General features: G+C 29.1%; 3 protein-coding genes across 3 annotated transcripts; all 3 read left to right on the top strand. All coding sequences in view use genetic code 12, as the record gives it.

Annotated features, from left to right (window-relative positions):
* Window positions 1–263: 263 nt before the first annotated feature.
* On the top strand, window positions 264–2,048 carry CD36_16780 (hypothetical membrane protein, conserved; the record flags this gene model as incomplete). Its single annotated transcript, XM_002418112.1, has 1 exon — window positions 264–2,048. One exon carries the CDS (start codon window positions 264–266, stop codon window positions 2,046–2,048), a length of 1,785 nt encoding a protein of 594 aa, XP_002418157.1.
* A 1,836-nt stretch (window positions 2,049–3,884) lies between these two features.
* On the top strand, window positions 3,885–6,632 carry CD36_16770 (arrestin, putative; the record flags this gene model as incomplete). The annotated part of the gene is made up of 1 exon (XM_002418111.1): window positions 3,885–6,632. One exon carries the CDS (start codon window positions 3,885–3,887, stop codon window positions 6,630–6,632), a length of 2,748 nt encoding a protein of 915 aa, XP_002418156.1.
* A 2,799-nt stretch (window positions 6,633–9,431) lies between these two features.
* Window positions 9,432–11,549, top strand: CD36_16760 (negative regulator of exit from mitosis, putative; the record flags this gene model as incomplete). The annotated part of the gene is made up of 1 exon (XM_002418110.1): window positions 9,432–11,549. The coding sequence occupies one exon, from the start codon at window positions 9,432–9,434 to the stop codon at window positions 11,547–11,549; it is 2,118 nt and encodes a 705-aa protein (XP_002418155.1).
* Between the last annotated feature and the right edge of the window lie 2,711 nt (window positions 11,550–14,260).

Raw genomic sequence — 14,260 nt, 5'->3', positions numbered from 1 at the left:
AGTCTAGTCCTAACTGTCATTTTTTGGTATCATTAGTGAGTTGGTCATTAAAAGAAAAAAGTAACGTTGAATTATTTACAACCGTTGCTTCTTTAGAAAGGAGAATCATTTAACACCATTAATTAACAGGTTAACAACTATTATAACAAGAACGAACTTTGAAAGTTTACCAATACATTATTTAATATATTGAATCAAACTACTCATTTGCACATATCTATACACACCACACACGCATATATACGTACCTACATAACAGAAAAATGTCTTTTAAAGCAGGGTATCATACTATATCATTCCTATTTATACTAGTATCATTTGTATTTTTATTATTTGCTACTATTAGTTATCCTGTTGTTGATATATTTGCCTTGAGTAAAACTCTGGATAATAAATATGGGATTTTTGGAGTTTGTCTGACATCCAACAGTAATGATTGTACTGTTGGTTATCCCCTTGATTTTGCTGGTTCCATGAAAGATAATCTGTCAGGTTATTTATTTATAAATGATACTAGAACTACATTGGCGAAAATATTTGTTTTAGCACCTATTGCCCTTGGATTTGATTTAATTTTATTGATTGTTATTTTTGCCATTCATTTTGGATCTCGTATAACAGTATTGGTTGGGATTTTCCTTAATGTGATTTCAACAATTGCATCAATTATTGCTTGTGTGGTTATAATTTTATGTTTTTATCCTCATGTAACTTGGGTTCCTTGGACATTAGTGGCGGCAGCAGCTATCACATTTATTTCATTAATTCTTTTGATTATAAGTTTGACAGTTGTTGGAAATGATGACGATGATGATGATGCTAAATCTAATTTTGATAATGAAGATTTTGGAAGATTCACTAATTATAATCGTATTGATGATAAATTTAACCATATTCAAACCGCTACTTTCAAGACAAGCAATTCCCTCGATAATGATTATGAATATAAACCTCATAACAATAATAGTACTAATGTTAATAATACGAATTTTGCTGGTGGAGCAATGAATAAGTTTCCAAATAATAATGGTACTGTTAATAATTCTCGAGGAGCTGTTAATGGTGGATCCACTACTGGTTCTGGTGTTGGGTCAGGCACTGTTATTTCAGGTATGAATCCTCCTGGTCATAAAAATGGTTCACTTACTAGTAATTCATCCTCTTACTATAACAATCCACAAACTGCTACTGATTTTACTCAAAGAAATAAGCCTAATGCTTATCAACCAAGTTCATTAGGTGCTGGCAGCAATAATGGTAACACTGCGTCATCCCTTCCTTATCCTCCTGGTACGCCAATTGTTAACAATAACAATAATAGTAGAAACAATTATCAACCAGGAGTTTTTGATCACCATCTTGGAGTTGAAGGTCATAAACCATTTACAGAATTGGATGATGATTTTGATGACGAAGAAGAAGATTTAGCTAATAATCGACGTGAAATTGTTAATACTAATGATTCTGATAATGATTCTGATTTTACTAGTGTTTCACAACGACCACCTAATCCTCAATATTATGGAAGTAATTCTGGAAATGGAACTGTCGGAGGTGGTGGATATTTACCTTCAAGTGTGGTTAATCAATATTCTAATGTTCAACAATATCAACCTTTACATCAACAAGGTATGCCACCAGGTCCTCCACCTCCTCAACAACATAGACCTACTGGTCAATATTCTCCCTCTACAAATATGGGTTATAACAATATGCCACTCAGAAGTGGTGGTGGAGTACCGCCACCAGTGGCTGGATCTTATTTCCCTAATCAAGGACCTGTACCTCCACCCGCACCACCATCACAGCAACAACAAGTGAGAGGACCAACTATATCTGATAATGTATTGAATAATAATCCTGATTTCCAATTTAGCCGTGGTGGTCAACAACAAAAACGTAGAGTTAATCCAGGATTTGTGCCTGTGGCAGCAAGATATAATAACAACCAAACTGGACCAGGAAGTAAAAACCAAAATGCTAGTGCTTTGATGGGAAGAAGAGAGAATACTGGACCTAGAAATGGTCCTTATGGTATAACTAGATGAAGATGAAGATTATAGATTGGGGGGTATACTAATATTGTTATTAATAGAAGAAAGTTTGATTTATTTAAAAAAAAAAAAAGAAAGAACTAACTAACAAATTGGGTAATTACATTGATTTGTGTTAGAGTTTATTTTATTATATTTTGTTATTTTATTTCAATTCGTTTATGATGTTTTATATACATGAATATATATACACTCACATATATATTATATATTTACAAGGATGGGATTGTAGGTATGTTCGAGTTTTTGCTTTTTTTTTTATCTTATCGTGAGTCAGATAAGAAATATATGTGTGACCCTTTAAACAAGCATGGCTTAGAAATGACGAAATTCTTCATTGTTATGATATGATATTGATCAATACTACACAAAAAATAATTAGGTTGGATTTTTGATTTATCAACTCCGATACAAATCAAATACTTTTTAATAAAGATAATCTACAATTAATTCCTTATTGTTTAAATTAGTTCCAAAATTTCTATTATCATTTTAACGTGTTTTTTTTTTTTCGAGATGAGGTCTAATAATAATAATAATCATCTCGGACGTAAAAGTCCGAGAGAAATTTGACGTTGATTAATTGTTGTTGTTGCTTTGTTTCTTTTAATCCACAAGCCTAAACAATTGAAAGGCGTTTTAGGTAATATATTCAGTTTTCAAAAAAAAAAAAAAAACCAACAATCGCATAACGCTAGAAATACAATCAATCTGATTCTTAACGATGGAACTGATTGACCGGATCAAATGAGTATAATAATTTTGATGACATTTCGGACTTTAAAATCACAGATACAAAAGTATTTTTATAGTTGTATATATGTAGAGCCATGTTATTGTGTATTTTGCATCTATTTTTGACTTCTTGTTAATCGCATAAGCATTGTTTAAAAGAATCAGATAGATAGATGGTTATCGACGCATCTACCACGCGTCAATTATTCTAGTACATATTTTGAAAAAAAAGAGTTACGTTATCGCATATACCGCCACGTTGTAATAGATATTTACTTAAAGAAATAATAATATTCCTTTTTTCTTTGGTGAAATCTTTGTTGTTGATAATGAGATTCTAGATCAATTTGAGTTTAATAAGCCATACACCTAAGCACCCAGAAAACAAAGAACGATCGTCAGTATATTTTTTTAGCATTTTTTTCGGATCGAGATAATAATTCACATGAACACGTTATACTATATCTCTAGAATCTAATTCTGATGTGTTGTGATATCAGTTTATCCGGAAAGGTCCCAAAATTCATTAGTTTTCTTTCAGAAGAGTTTTTCCGTTTCGTTTCGTTTGGTCAATTTTGTGTAATTTAATTAAATTTAACGTTTCTTTTTTTTTCTCTCTTTCTTTCTTTCTTTCTTTCTTTCTCTTGGCTGAGATCTCCGACGACGACAAACAATTGATGTGATGATGATGAATTGGATGACACAATTATGTTTTGGGTTGTAAATTCAAAAAAATAAAATTACTTCCAATCATCATCATCATCATCAAAGGCATTTAAACCATTTCTTTTCATTTAACAATTCCTTCTTCTTTCTTTTGTTCCAATCTTATTTATTTATTTATTTATTTATCTATTGCTCCCTTCTTCATTACTAGCAATTAGTTATCCTTCAACAACTACAACAGCAAATAGCAACTTAAAAGAAATCTTTCCGATAATAATTGGCATTCAATTCAGTTTTTAACTTTTTTAAAAACAAACATAACTGATAAGTCCATTTTTTTTTATATATATTCCACAGCATATCACATCACGTCACACTGTATCATCTAACATATTCATACATATTTTCCATTATTAACAGATACATAAAATGGTTAAAAAACTGCAACATAATACATCTAAATCAACATCATTATTTGAAATTAGATTGAAAAATCTTGATCATGATGTATTAGTATTAAAGGGGAATCCTCAAGATGCTGCATCAGCTTTATTATCTGGAACAATAGTTATATCAGTAATTGAACCAATTTCTATTAAAAAAATTTCTCTTCGATTATTTTCTACATTGAAATTAGATGCTGAAGTTAATACCAATAGTGGTGGTGGTAATTCTTCTAGGACAATTAATTTTTCGAAAAAAACATATGAATATATTTGGAATAGTCAAGAATTTTCCAATTATTTAAATAATAATAACCCAAGTAATAGTCGATTGAGTTCAGGGACAAATTCACCAAATAATCGTTCATCTACTTCATTGACATCATCATCATATAATAATAATGGCAGTGGTGGTGGTGGTGGTAATAACCATCATGGAACATTTTCTAAATTAACAAGAAATCATTCATCTACTTCATTATTAGGATTAAGATCAAAATCATCATTAAGTCTTTCTGGATTAACTGGTGGTTCATCAACAAATTTAGCATCAGCATTTACATCAAATAATAATAATAAATTAAATCATTCTTTATCATCTACTCAACTACATAATACTACAACTAATACTAGTAGTAGTGGTGGAAGTCATTTATTGGTACAAGGAAATTATGAAATTCCATTCAGTGTGATCTTACCAGGAAATTTACCTGAATCAATTGAAGGATTACCAGGATGTTCTAATGTATATCGATTAGAAGCAATTATTGATCGAGGGAAATTTCATAGTTCAATGATTGCCAAAAAACGTCTTCGAATCATTCGTACATTAACTTCTGATGCAGTTGAATTATCAGAAACTATAGCAGTTGATAATACTTGGCCTAATAAAGTTGAATATTCATTAAGTTGTCCCACAAAAGCTATTGCTATTGGTTCATCAACTCCAATTACCATGACTTTAGTTCCATTATTAAAAGGATTAAAATTAGGTGATATTAAAATTGAATTGATTGAAATGTATTCATTTGTTGGTAGTTATCCACCAATGAAAACTGATGAAAGAATAATTGCCAAAAAGAAAATCCCCAAAAAACGGAACCACAACAATAACAATGATGATGATGATGATGCTGAGGAGGAGGAGGAGGATGAAGTAGATATGTTAGATCAATGGCAAATTGATACGATTATTAATATACCTTCAAGTTTATCAAAATGTACTCAAGATGTTGATTTATCTACTAATGTTAGAGTTCGTCATAAATTGAAATTTAATATTGGATTAATTAATCCTGATGGTCATACTTCAGAATTAAGAGCAACTTTACCAATTCAATTATTTATTTCTCCATTTGTTACTGTACGCGGTAATAATAATAGTGGTGGCGGTGCTGATGATGATGATGATAGAACTGGTGATGATATTTTATTTACTAGTGATTCTTATGATGCATTATCAACTTTAAATAATAATCAAAATATTGATAATTCTGGTGGTGGTGGTGGTGATAACACTATTGGATCAAATAATAGTTCAATGACAAACTTAACTGGATTACTTGCTCCACCAATGTATGAAAGACATATATATGATCGATTATGGTCAGATGTATCTCCAATTGCTACTCCATTAACATCAGGTCCAGCAACACCAAGAAGTGGAATCATTTTAGGTGGTAATGGTAATAGTAGTGAACGATTTGGTAATGAATATGGTATGTCATCTTTGGATTCTCAAGCTTTGACGGAAAATCTTCGACAATTGAGTTTACAAAGACAAAAACAAGAACAAGTTCAACAATCTGATACTACTACTAATGATGGACATGGAAGAGCTACATTTAATTTAATGGATAACGATGATAATAATAGTATTCATAATGGAACCACTACTGGTGGTGATTATTTTACTAATACCACTTCAAGAAGACCAAATTTACCACGTTCTAATCAAAGTTTCCTTCAAGATCATGTGGCAATGTCACCACCAACACATATATCCCGAGTTAATTCCGATATCAATTTAAATAATACCATTCCTATTTCTTCTCATATGAGTCCATTAGAATTATCTCAAGTTCCATCATATGCTGAAGCAATGAATAGTGATCCATCAATAATTACTAATGAAGAATTATTTTCTCCAGCTTATGAACCTCCATTACCTGGATCTCATATTAATTTACAAGAATTAAATAAAAATTTAACCAATCTTCAACAAAATAGTACTACTACTAATAAGATTGGTCGTCATAATTCTTTTAAAAATTCTAGTTCATTTAAATCACAACGATCATCATCTTCTACATCAAGAAATTCTTCCCAAAATTCATCACCAATTAATTCAAGAAATGTATCAAGTAATAATTTATCATCATTATTAGGACATCATCATCATAATCATAATCATCATCATCACCACCAACATGCTGGTGCTATAACTTCACCATCATCAACGACTAATTTACAAAGATTAACACCTGCCAATATTGCTCGTTCAAGTAGTACTAATCAAACATTAAATATACCATCCACAACAAGAACTTCCAGTGATGATGGGACCAAATTTAGTTTATCAACTTCACCAAATAATTCAATAATTGCTCATCAAAGTGTTGGGAAATTATCTAATAGTGCTGCTGATAGAACTAATGGAGGAGCAACACCAATTAGAACAAGTTCTAGTTTGAGTTTACATAATTTACATTTTTTAAGTAAGAAAAAAAAGTAGATATTTAAGTAAAATAGAATATTATTAGAAGCTTTGGTCATGTAATGTAGTTATGGAGTTATTACTCTTCTGAATTCAGGGGGTCTTTCGTTGGAACTCTAAAATTATATATGTGTGGGTTAGATAATTATAATTAAAAAAAAAAAGGGGGGACGACAAAGAAGTTACGTCCATCAGATTAGTATCCAAGTGGGTTGTGTAAGTATATGATTGTTTATAAGAGTTGGCTGGCTGGTTGAGTTGGTTGGTTTGGTGTTTTGTTTGGTTGGCACGTGATTTATTTCCTACCACTACCACCACCACCACCATTATTATTATCAAATCATATATCAATTGTTTCCGACGTGTATATGTAATAATACTAAACACGTATGATATTGAACTAGTTAGTTGATCTTGTTGCTGGTTATCATTGGGGGGTTATTGAATTGAATGGAAGTAAAATTTTAATGATAATATTTTTTGTAGTGTATTTGTAAAAAAATTGGTTGTAAAATATTATCACCACCCATTGTATTTATGACAATTAGTTGATATTCAAACATATTATATAATCAACAATCACCATAACAAACAATTTGATAACTTGCATTATCAATTATCAAGTTAATGGCCCTTTGTTTAATTATAATTTTATTATAAATTGTGGCTAATCTTTGGTTTTGTTTTTATTATTAACGTTTCAAAATTTAACTTAACCAGTAACCAGTAACCAAAAAAATTTAATTCGAAACAATGATCTTTGGTTTAAATGGAATTACGGTAATCTTGAAGAAGAAGAAGAAGTGAAAATACAATGATAATTATTCAAATGAATCATCAAATTATTTCTACTACTATAGTTGCAAAACTGTGCTTATTCACCTTTAAAACTTGTCATTGTGGACTGATCAAGAAAATAGAAAGTAAGGGGACAACAAATACTTGCACTCCTCCTCCTCCTTCCTTTCTCTTTACAGAAACATCTGAGTGTTACTGATCATACAGAAATAATAATAATATTTTTTTTTTTTTACTTTCTTTTATGAAATACGACAGGAACAGAAACAGGGTCTTGTAGTTTAAAGATGAATTTTGTACCTAATATTCAATATTGCACCATTGACGACATACACATTGAAGCCAGTAACCAAATAACTCAATGAAACCATATTTTAAAGAAAGAATTGCATGCAAGCAAGCAAGCAAGCAAGCAAATCATCAATTAATTGTTTCAAAAGCATTGTTGGACTCTATATATGTATACATACAATAATTTGTAGGACCAAGGAAGAAAAAATAGTATGTGTGTCCTGCATATAGATCAAGATTAGCCAGCGATAATTAGCCAGCCTTCTCTTTAAAATTGTTGTTGTTGTTGTTGTTGTTGCAGCTATTTTTTTTTGATTCAGACACGCACTATCAATTCCCACTTGCTAATCTCATCATTAATATAACCAGTAACACTAATCATATGACTATTTTTAGTACAAGTAGATCTCTATCACAAAAGATGAGTATAATACGTCTATTCAGTTATTTTTGACCAATTAATTTTATCAAGGAGGGTGTTTATGCACATGATATTTCTTATTCATAAGGCAGTAATATGCATAGATATAGAGATCAACAATTATACATACGTACATACATAAATTACAGTTCCTATGGCAACCACAAGTAAATGCTGGTTGTCCCCCCTCTGCCTTTCCTTCCTGTACCACACTCACCTCCCAGATATGATTTATCCGATACTCCCCCCCTCCTTCTTAGTTTCTTTTTTTTGTTTTTTGTTTTTTGTTTTTTGTTTTTGCAATTTCATGCAAGAATGAAATTGAGTGTGTAGATAAATATATATATATTTCTGGTTGTTGTTGTTAGGAATAATAAATTAAACCAAATTAAATTATGCATAATTATTTAATTAGTCTTTTAATAAAGTTAAGAAATTTATAATATCGTATCGTATATATTCTTATTAGTGTTAATTGGGCTTTCTTTTTTTTTTTTTGAGTAATTATTAAATCTATTAATAAAACTTGTCAATTGAAGTTCTTTTTTGATACAACAGTATTGCTGGTTATTTTAGAAAGAAATAAACCTCCTTTTTTTTATAAAGAATAAGAATAAACAATAGATGTTAAAAAAAGGGTTCATTTTTCATTTTTCATTCTCCATTTTCCTTTTTTATTGTTCTTTCAAGCCATCTTTTTTAAAAAACCCAATTTTTATTTATCAACAACAACGTCATTTGACAAGCACTTGAAGAAGTATTCAAACACTATTTATAACTAATTACATTCCCACCACCCTTGTTTCCTTTTTTTCTTTTTCCATTTTTTTTTTTTTTTTTTTTATTTTGAAGAATTAAGTATCCATTTTATCACAACCATATCTTCATTCATTCAACCATTCAAACCCCGTTCCTACCTCATCATCATCATCCCACCATTTACTTGTTTTGGTTTTCTTCATCTTCCTCTTCAATTTTTTATTTGGGTATTCATCAACAAATAATATATAAATCCCAACACCGCTCTCCATTTATCTCACCTATAGTCAATCATTATACTTTTTTGCATCTACATTACATAATTCATTTCGTTTCATTTCAATTTAACTAAGAGTTGAATTTTATCTTTTGTTATATTATATTATATTCATTTGCACAACCCATTTCTTCCTTCTTTTTCCACCTCCCCCATTGTTCCGCACAATTGAACCAGCCACACTTGATTAATTTTTTTTTTTTTTTCTTTTTTTGCATTCATTAAAATCATAGCATCTAATCATTCATTTAATTTTTTATTATAAATCATTATGAATTTTCATTCTACAAAACCATTATCATATGATTCTAGTGATAATCAGATTTATAATCCTTTCCTAGTGAGTAACACCAATGGAGAAGAAAGAAAATCTCCAATCATTGATAAACAACAACAAGCACAACTACAACAACTACAGCAACCAGTTTTAAAACGAGCTAAATCTATTGTATCATCAAAATCATTATCAGCATTTTTCACAAACCCAAAGAGTAAGCATCATCATCATCATCAGAATAGAGATAATAATAATAATGGGAGAAATAGAAATAGAAATAGAACTAGAAAAAGAACTAGACCTAGACCTAGTCGTTTAAGAAGAACTCAATCCATATGTTCAAATGATAGTAATAATAGTAATAATGGTCAATTGATTATCCATACGGGTGAGTTTAAATTACCTGATCAAGATGAATTTCATTTTACTATGAATAATAGTGATAATAGTTTTTCTTCTTCTTTTTTATCATCATCATCTTCTCCTTCTTCTTCTTCTTCAGATTTAGAAAGTGTACCTGATTTAACTGATGATAATATTGATGAATTAACACCAGAAACAACTCCTATTAAACCCGTGGGTAATTTTTATTTCAATACATTATTCGATAATGAAGAAAATATTGGTGATGGTTATAAATTAAATTCTCAAATCAAGATTCAAAATGAATTGCAACAACAACAACAACAAGAGAAATTGACATCACCATCGATATTTGAAATCCCAGAAATTGTTTATAAAATAATAAGTTATGTTGATGAACAAAATACAATTTTACCACAAGAATCAACTCCAATTAGAAGAAATCCATTATCTTATAATCATGCATTATTAATTCATGGAGATAAAAAATCTGCTCAAACTGCATTACAACAAACCAATAAACAAATCAATCAACAAACTTCCAGAAAACTTATTTCATCTCCATTATATAATTGTTTATTGGTGAATAAATTATTTTATAAAATCACTAGTGAAATTATATCATCAAAATTTTATTGTCATAATGAAATTCAATTAAAAAAATTCATTGAAAATAAATCCCAACAACAACAACAACAACAACAACAAAATTCTAATCAATGTTTAATTCAACCTAAAACATTTATATTACATAAATTATTTCAAACTAAACAAATTGTTTTCGATCAATTAATTGAATTTATAAATTTTAATCAATTATCATGGTTTGAATTATATATGTGTCCAAAAATTTGTTTAAATAAATCTAATAATAATATATTTAAAAAAATTTTCCAATCATGTACTAATAATTTAACAAAATTAATTATAACTGGTTCTAAAACTATTGATGATGAATTTTTAATGAAATTTTGTCAATATAAATGTGGTGAAAATTTACAAATTTTAGATTTAAGAGCTTGTGAATTAATAACTGATTTTGGAATATATCAATTAAGTTTAAATTGTCGAAATTTAACTTTTATAAATTTGGGTCGTAAAGCCAATAATACCGGTGGTAGTGGTGGTAGTGGTAGTGGTAGTGGTCGATTTATAACTGATAATTCAATAATTAAATTGATTAATAATAATCGGAAATTAATGACTATTGGATTAGCAGGATGTCATATAACTGATAAAGTTGTGTGGGAAATTGCCAATAAATTACCTAAAATATCTCGATTATCATTAAATAATTGTCCTAAATTAACTAATTCTGGTATAAATCAAATCTTCACCTTAATCAACTCCAACTCCAACTCCAACTCCAACTCCTACTCCATCAACACCAATAATAGCAACAACAACAACAACAACAATAATTGTTTTTTTAAATATTTATCAGTATTAGAATTAAGATTTAATTATCAATTAATTGATTTATCTTCAATTATTCAATTTAAACGACGACAAAAATTTCAATTTAATATTATATTATTATTAGAATTATGTGAATCATTAATGTTGAAATATCGTCAACAAGAATTTGAATTAGATAAATTAATTTCTTTAAAAATTTTCCAAGATATTTCTCATTGGGTTAATGATTATAATGATAATGATGGTGATTTACTGTATAATGAAATTAAACAATTGATAAATAATAATAACAATAATAACAATTCCAGAATCATTAGTAATAATAGTTGATAATAATATAAATTTATGTAATTATATAATATAATATAATAAAGTAATTTCAACAATTCTTTGTAGGAACCACGAGTATGAAGAAATATTATATTTATTAATATAGACCACACAGTTTTTTAGATCATTGTCACGTGATCAGCTGCTACTGATCTTTTTTTTTTTTTTTCGCAACCAACCCAAACCAACTAATCAGAGGTAACAGCAATATTATTTTGATTTTGGTTTGAGTTTCAACTTCAGGAACTTCAGTTTAAGTTTCTGTATGTTTTTAAATGATAGATTAGAATACATTAATGTATTACATTTCTTGCAATTATATTGTTCTTTTCTCTTTCTTTCTATTTCTTTTGGTTTTGTTATGTTTCAAAAAGTTGTTAAAAACTTAGAATAATCAATCAAAAATTAAAAAATAAAAATAAAAAAATGAAAAAAGAAAACCATTCTTAAAGATTGTATAAAACATTTACCTCTTGTACCTGTTTTTTGTATAAGATTAATTGTTTCATATAATATATTAATCTTGTTATTTTTTAGTTTGTTTAACAGAAATCTGGTTTGTCAATAGACAAAGAGAAAAAACCCCCCAAATATAAGTCCTGGTATTACTATTGAATTGTAGATTAAATTAATTATATAAACTATGGAATTGAAACAATGATTCTATAAAATTTAATATCTTTGTGAGAGAGAGAGATATATATATAGTTTTAGACGATTGAAATGGAATGTTGTAAAGACGAATAGACACAAATAAACAAACAGGTCCCCAATGAGAAATCTAAATTTTTCTTTCGTCTCCAACCAAGTTAAGCATTATTGTTGTTGTTGTGATCTGTTAAATCTAATTCTCAACCTGTTGAACCATTTAGTTTACACGAGATGGATTGAGAGGTCAATAATAACAACAACAACTAGTATTTCTATTATTTTGTTGTTTGTTTGCTTGTTCGTTTGTTTGTGACGATATATATATAAAAGAAACAAAAAATTTTCAACTTGTTCTTTTTCCGTTTTGTGAGAATTTCACAACCAATAGTAACTGTTGTAGTAGTTTGGTGGTACGGCAATTTGTACCAATAAAGAAAAACAACAGTAACTATCAACCATTAAAAACTATACTAACTAACTAACTAAATGCCATTAATGAATATGCAAGAGAGATAAGATGAGATGAGAAAATTTTGCAGAAGGAGATGTTTGAATGATTATATCCTAGCTCCAGATTTCATGACATTTGGGTCTTGACTTTTAAGTTTTCATTTACTGTGACGTCTGTTTGTTAATTAGAGAGTGTAAAAAGCCTTTAGAAAAGCATTATTTGTGTATACAAAAAAGAGAGCCCCCCCCCCCCCCCAAAAAAAAAAAAAAATACAAGGTTGTTGGAGAGGATGACGTGACCAAATAAATATACTCGGTCCAAACATCGGGGGGCGAGGGAACAAAAACAAAGGAGAGAAGTGGAAGGGAGGAGGAGGAATAAACAAAATAGTCGACGGAGTTTAGGTCTACAGAGAGGGAGAGAGGAAACAAAAAACAAATGAATTAGTAAAGGAGTGAGTTAGTAAGTGAGTCTAGAATCGTAGATTTTATTATTGTCATCTTAGATTTGAGAGAAAATTCGTTGTCAAGAAGAAGAGAGCAGTTTTTCCACCAACTGATTCCTCCCTTCCACCCCCTTATTGAACTTATATTATTAATCTTTGTAACATAATATAACATCAGTAGATCCTAATAAACCTTGTTAAGCAAGCAAACAAGCAAAGGACCAAATATTATTTTATTTTATTTTATTTTTTTTTTTTTTTTTTTCTTAAGCTAAGAGATTTGTAAAATTGATTGACAACAAAAAACTGACTATAAGCATGAAACATCCTCAAAAATCTTCATTTGACATTGATACACATATTATTTACAATTTACTAAATTAGGATTCAAATTTTCTCTTATTTCAATTCATCATCAGAAGAAGAAGAAGAAGATTCATAATTTAATCTTGTTACGTGTAAGAAAAACAAATTCTTTCTAGGACGTTGTTGTTTTCGCTTTTGATTCCAAAAAGTTTAATGTGGGGATAATAGTAGTAGTACTACTACTACTACTACTAATAATAATATATATTAAACACCTATTGTTACACACATTAGAAACACAAAGGAATACCAACAACAACAACAACAACAAGTACATAATAATTTTACACGAAAGCTAGTCAGAGTAGTGTAAATGTGACAAATACCCAATACCGGAAAACCATTGGAAAAGGTCGTGTAGTTTCTTACATAAGGCGATTCTTCTTCTTTTATTCTTCTCAATTAGGAATTTTTTATTTTCCATTTTTTTTTTCGGTTATTTAATGATTTAAGAATTGTTGCATATGACTACTACCATCACCACCACCACTCATAGAGAGAGAGAGAGAGAGAAAGAGACAGATGGATGGATGGAGGGATAAAAATATATGTTATTAACCAAATATCACACTATATAGAATAAATAATATAAAGAAAAGTTACTACTCACTCACATATAATACACAGTTATAGTACATATACGTACATTAGAAACTCATTCAACTTTATTGTTGAAACAAAAAGAAAATTTTTTAAACCTGATATACTACCATAGTAATAGTAGTAATAGTAGTAGTAGTAGTAGAGTGGTAATTTCTTTTTTTCCCAAATTATTGAGCATATCTACACGACCATGAA

This window comes from Candida dubliniensis, chromosome 2, assembly GCF_000026945.1.
Source record: "Candida dubliniensis CD36 chromosome 2, complete sequence".
NCBI classification, from domain to species: domain Eukaryota; kingdom Fungi; phylum Ascomycota; class Pichiomycetes; order Serinales; family Debaryomycetaceae; genus Candida; species Candida dubliniensis.
The sequence above is the reverse complement of the archived record's forward strand: the minus strand, read 5'-3'. Positions and strand labels throughout refer to the sequence as shown.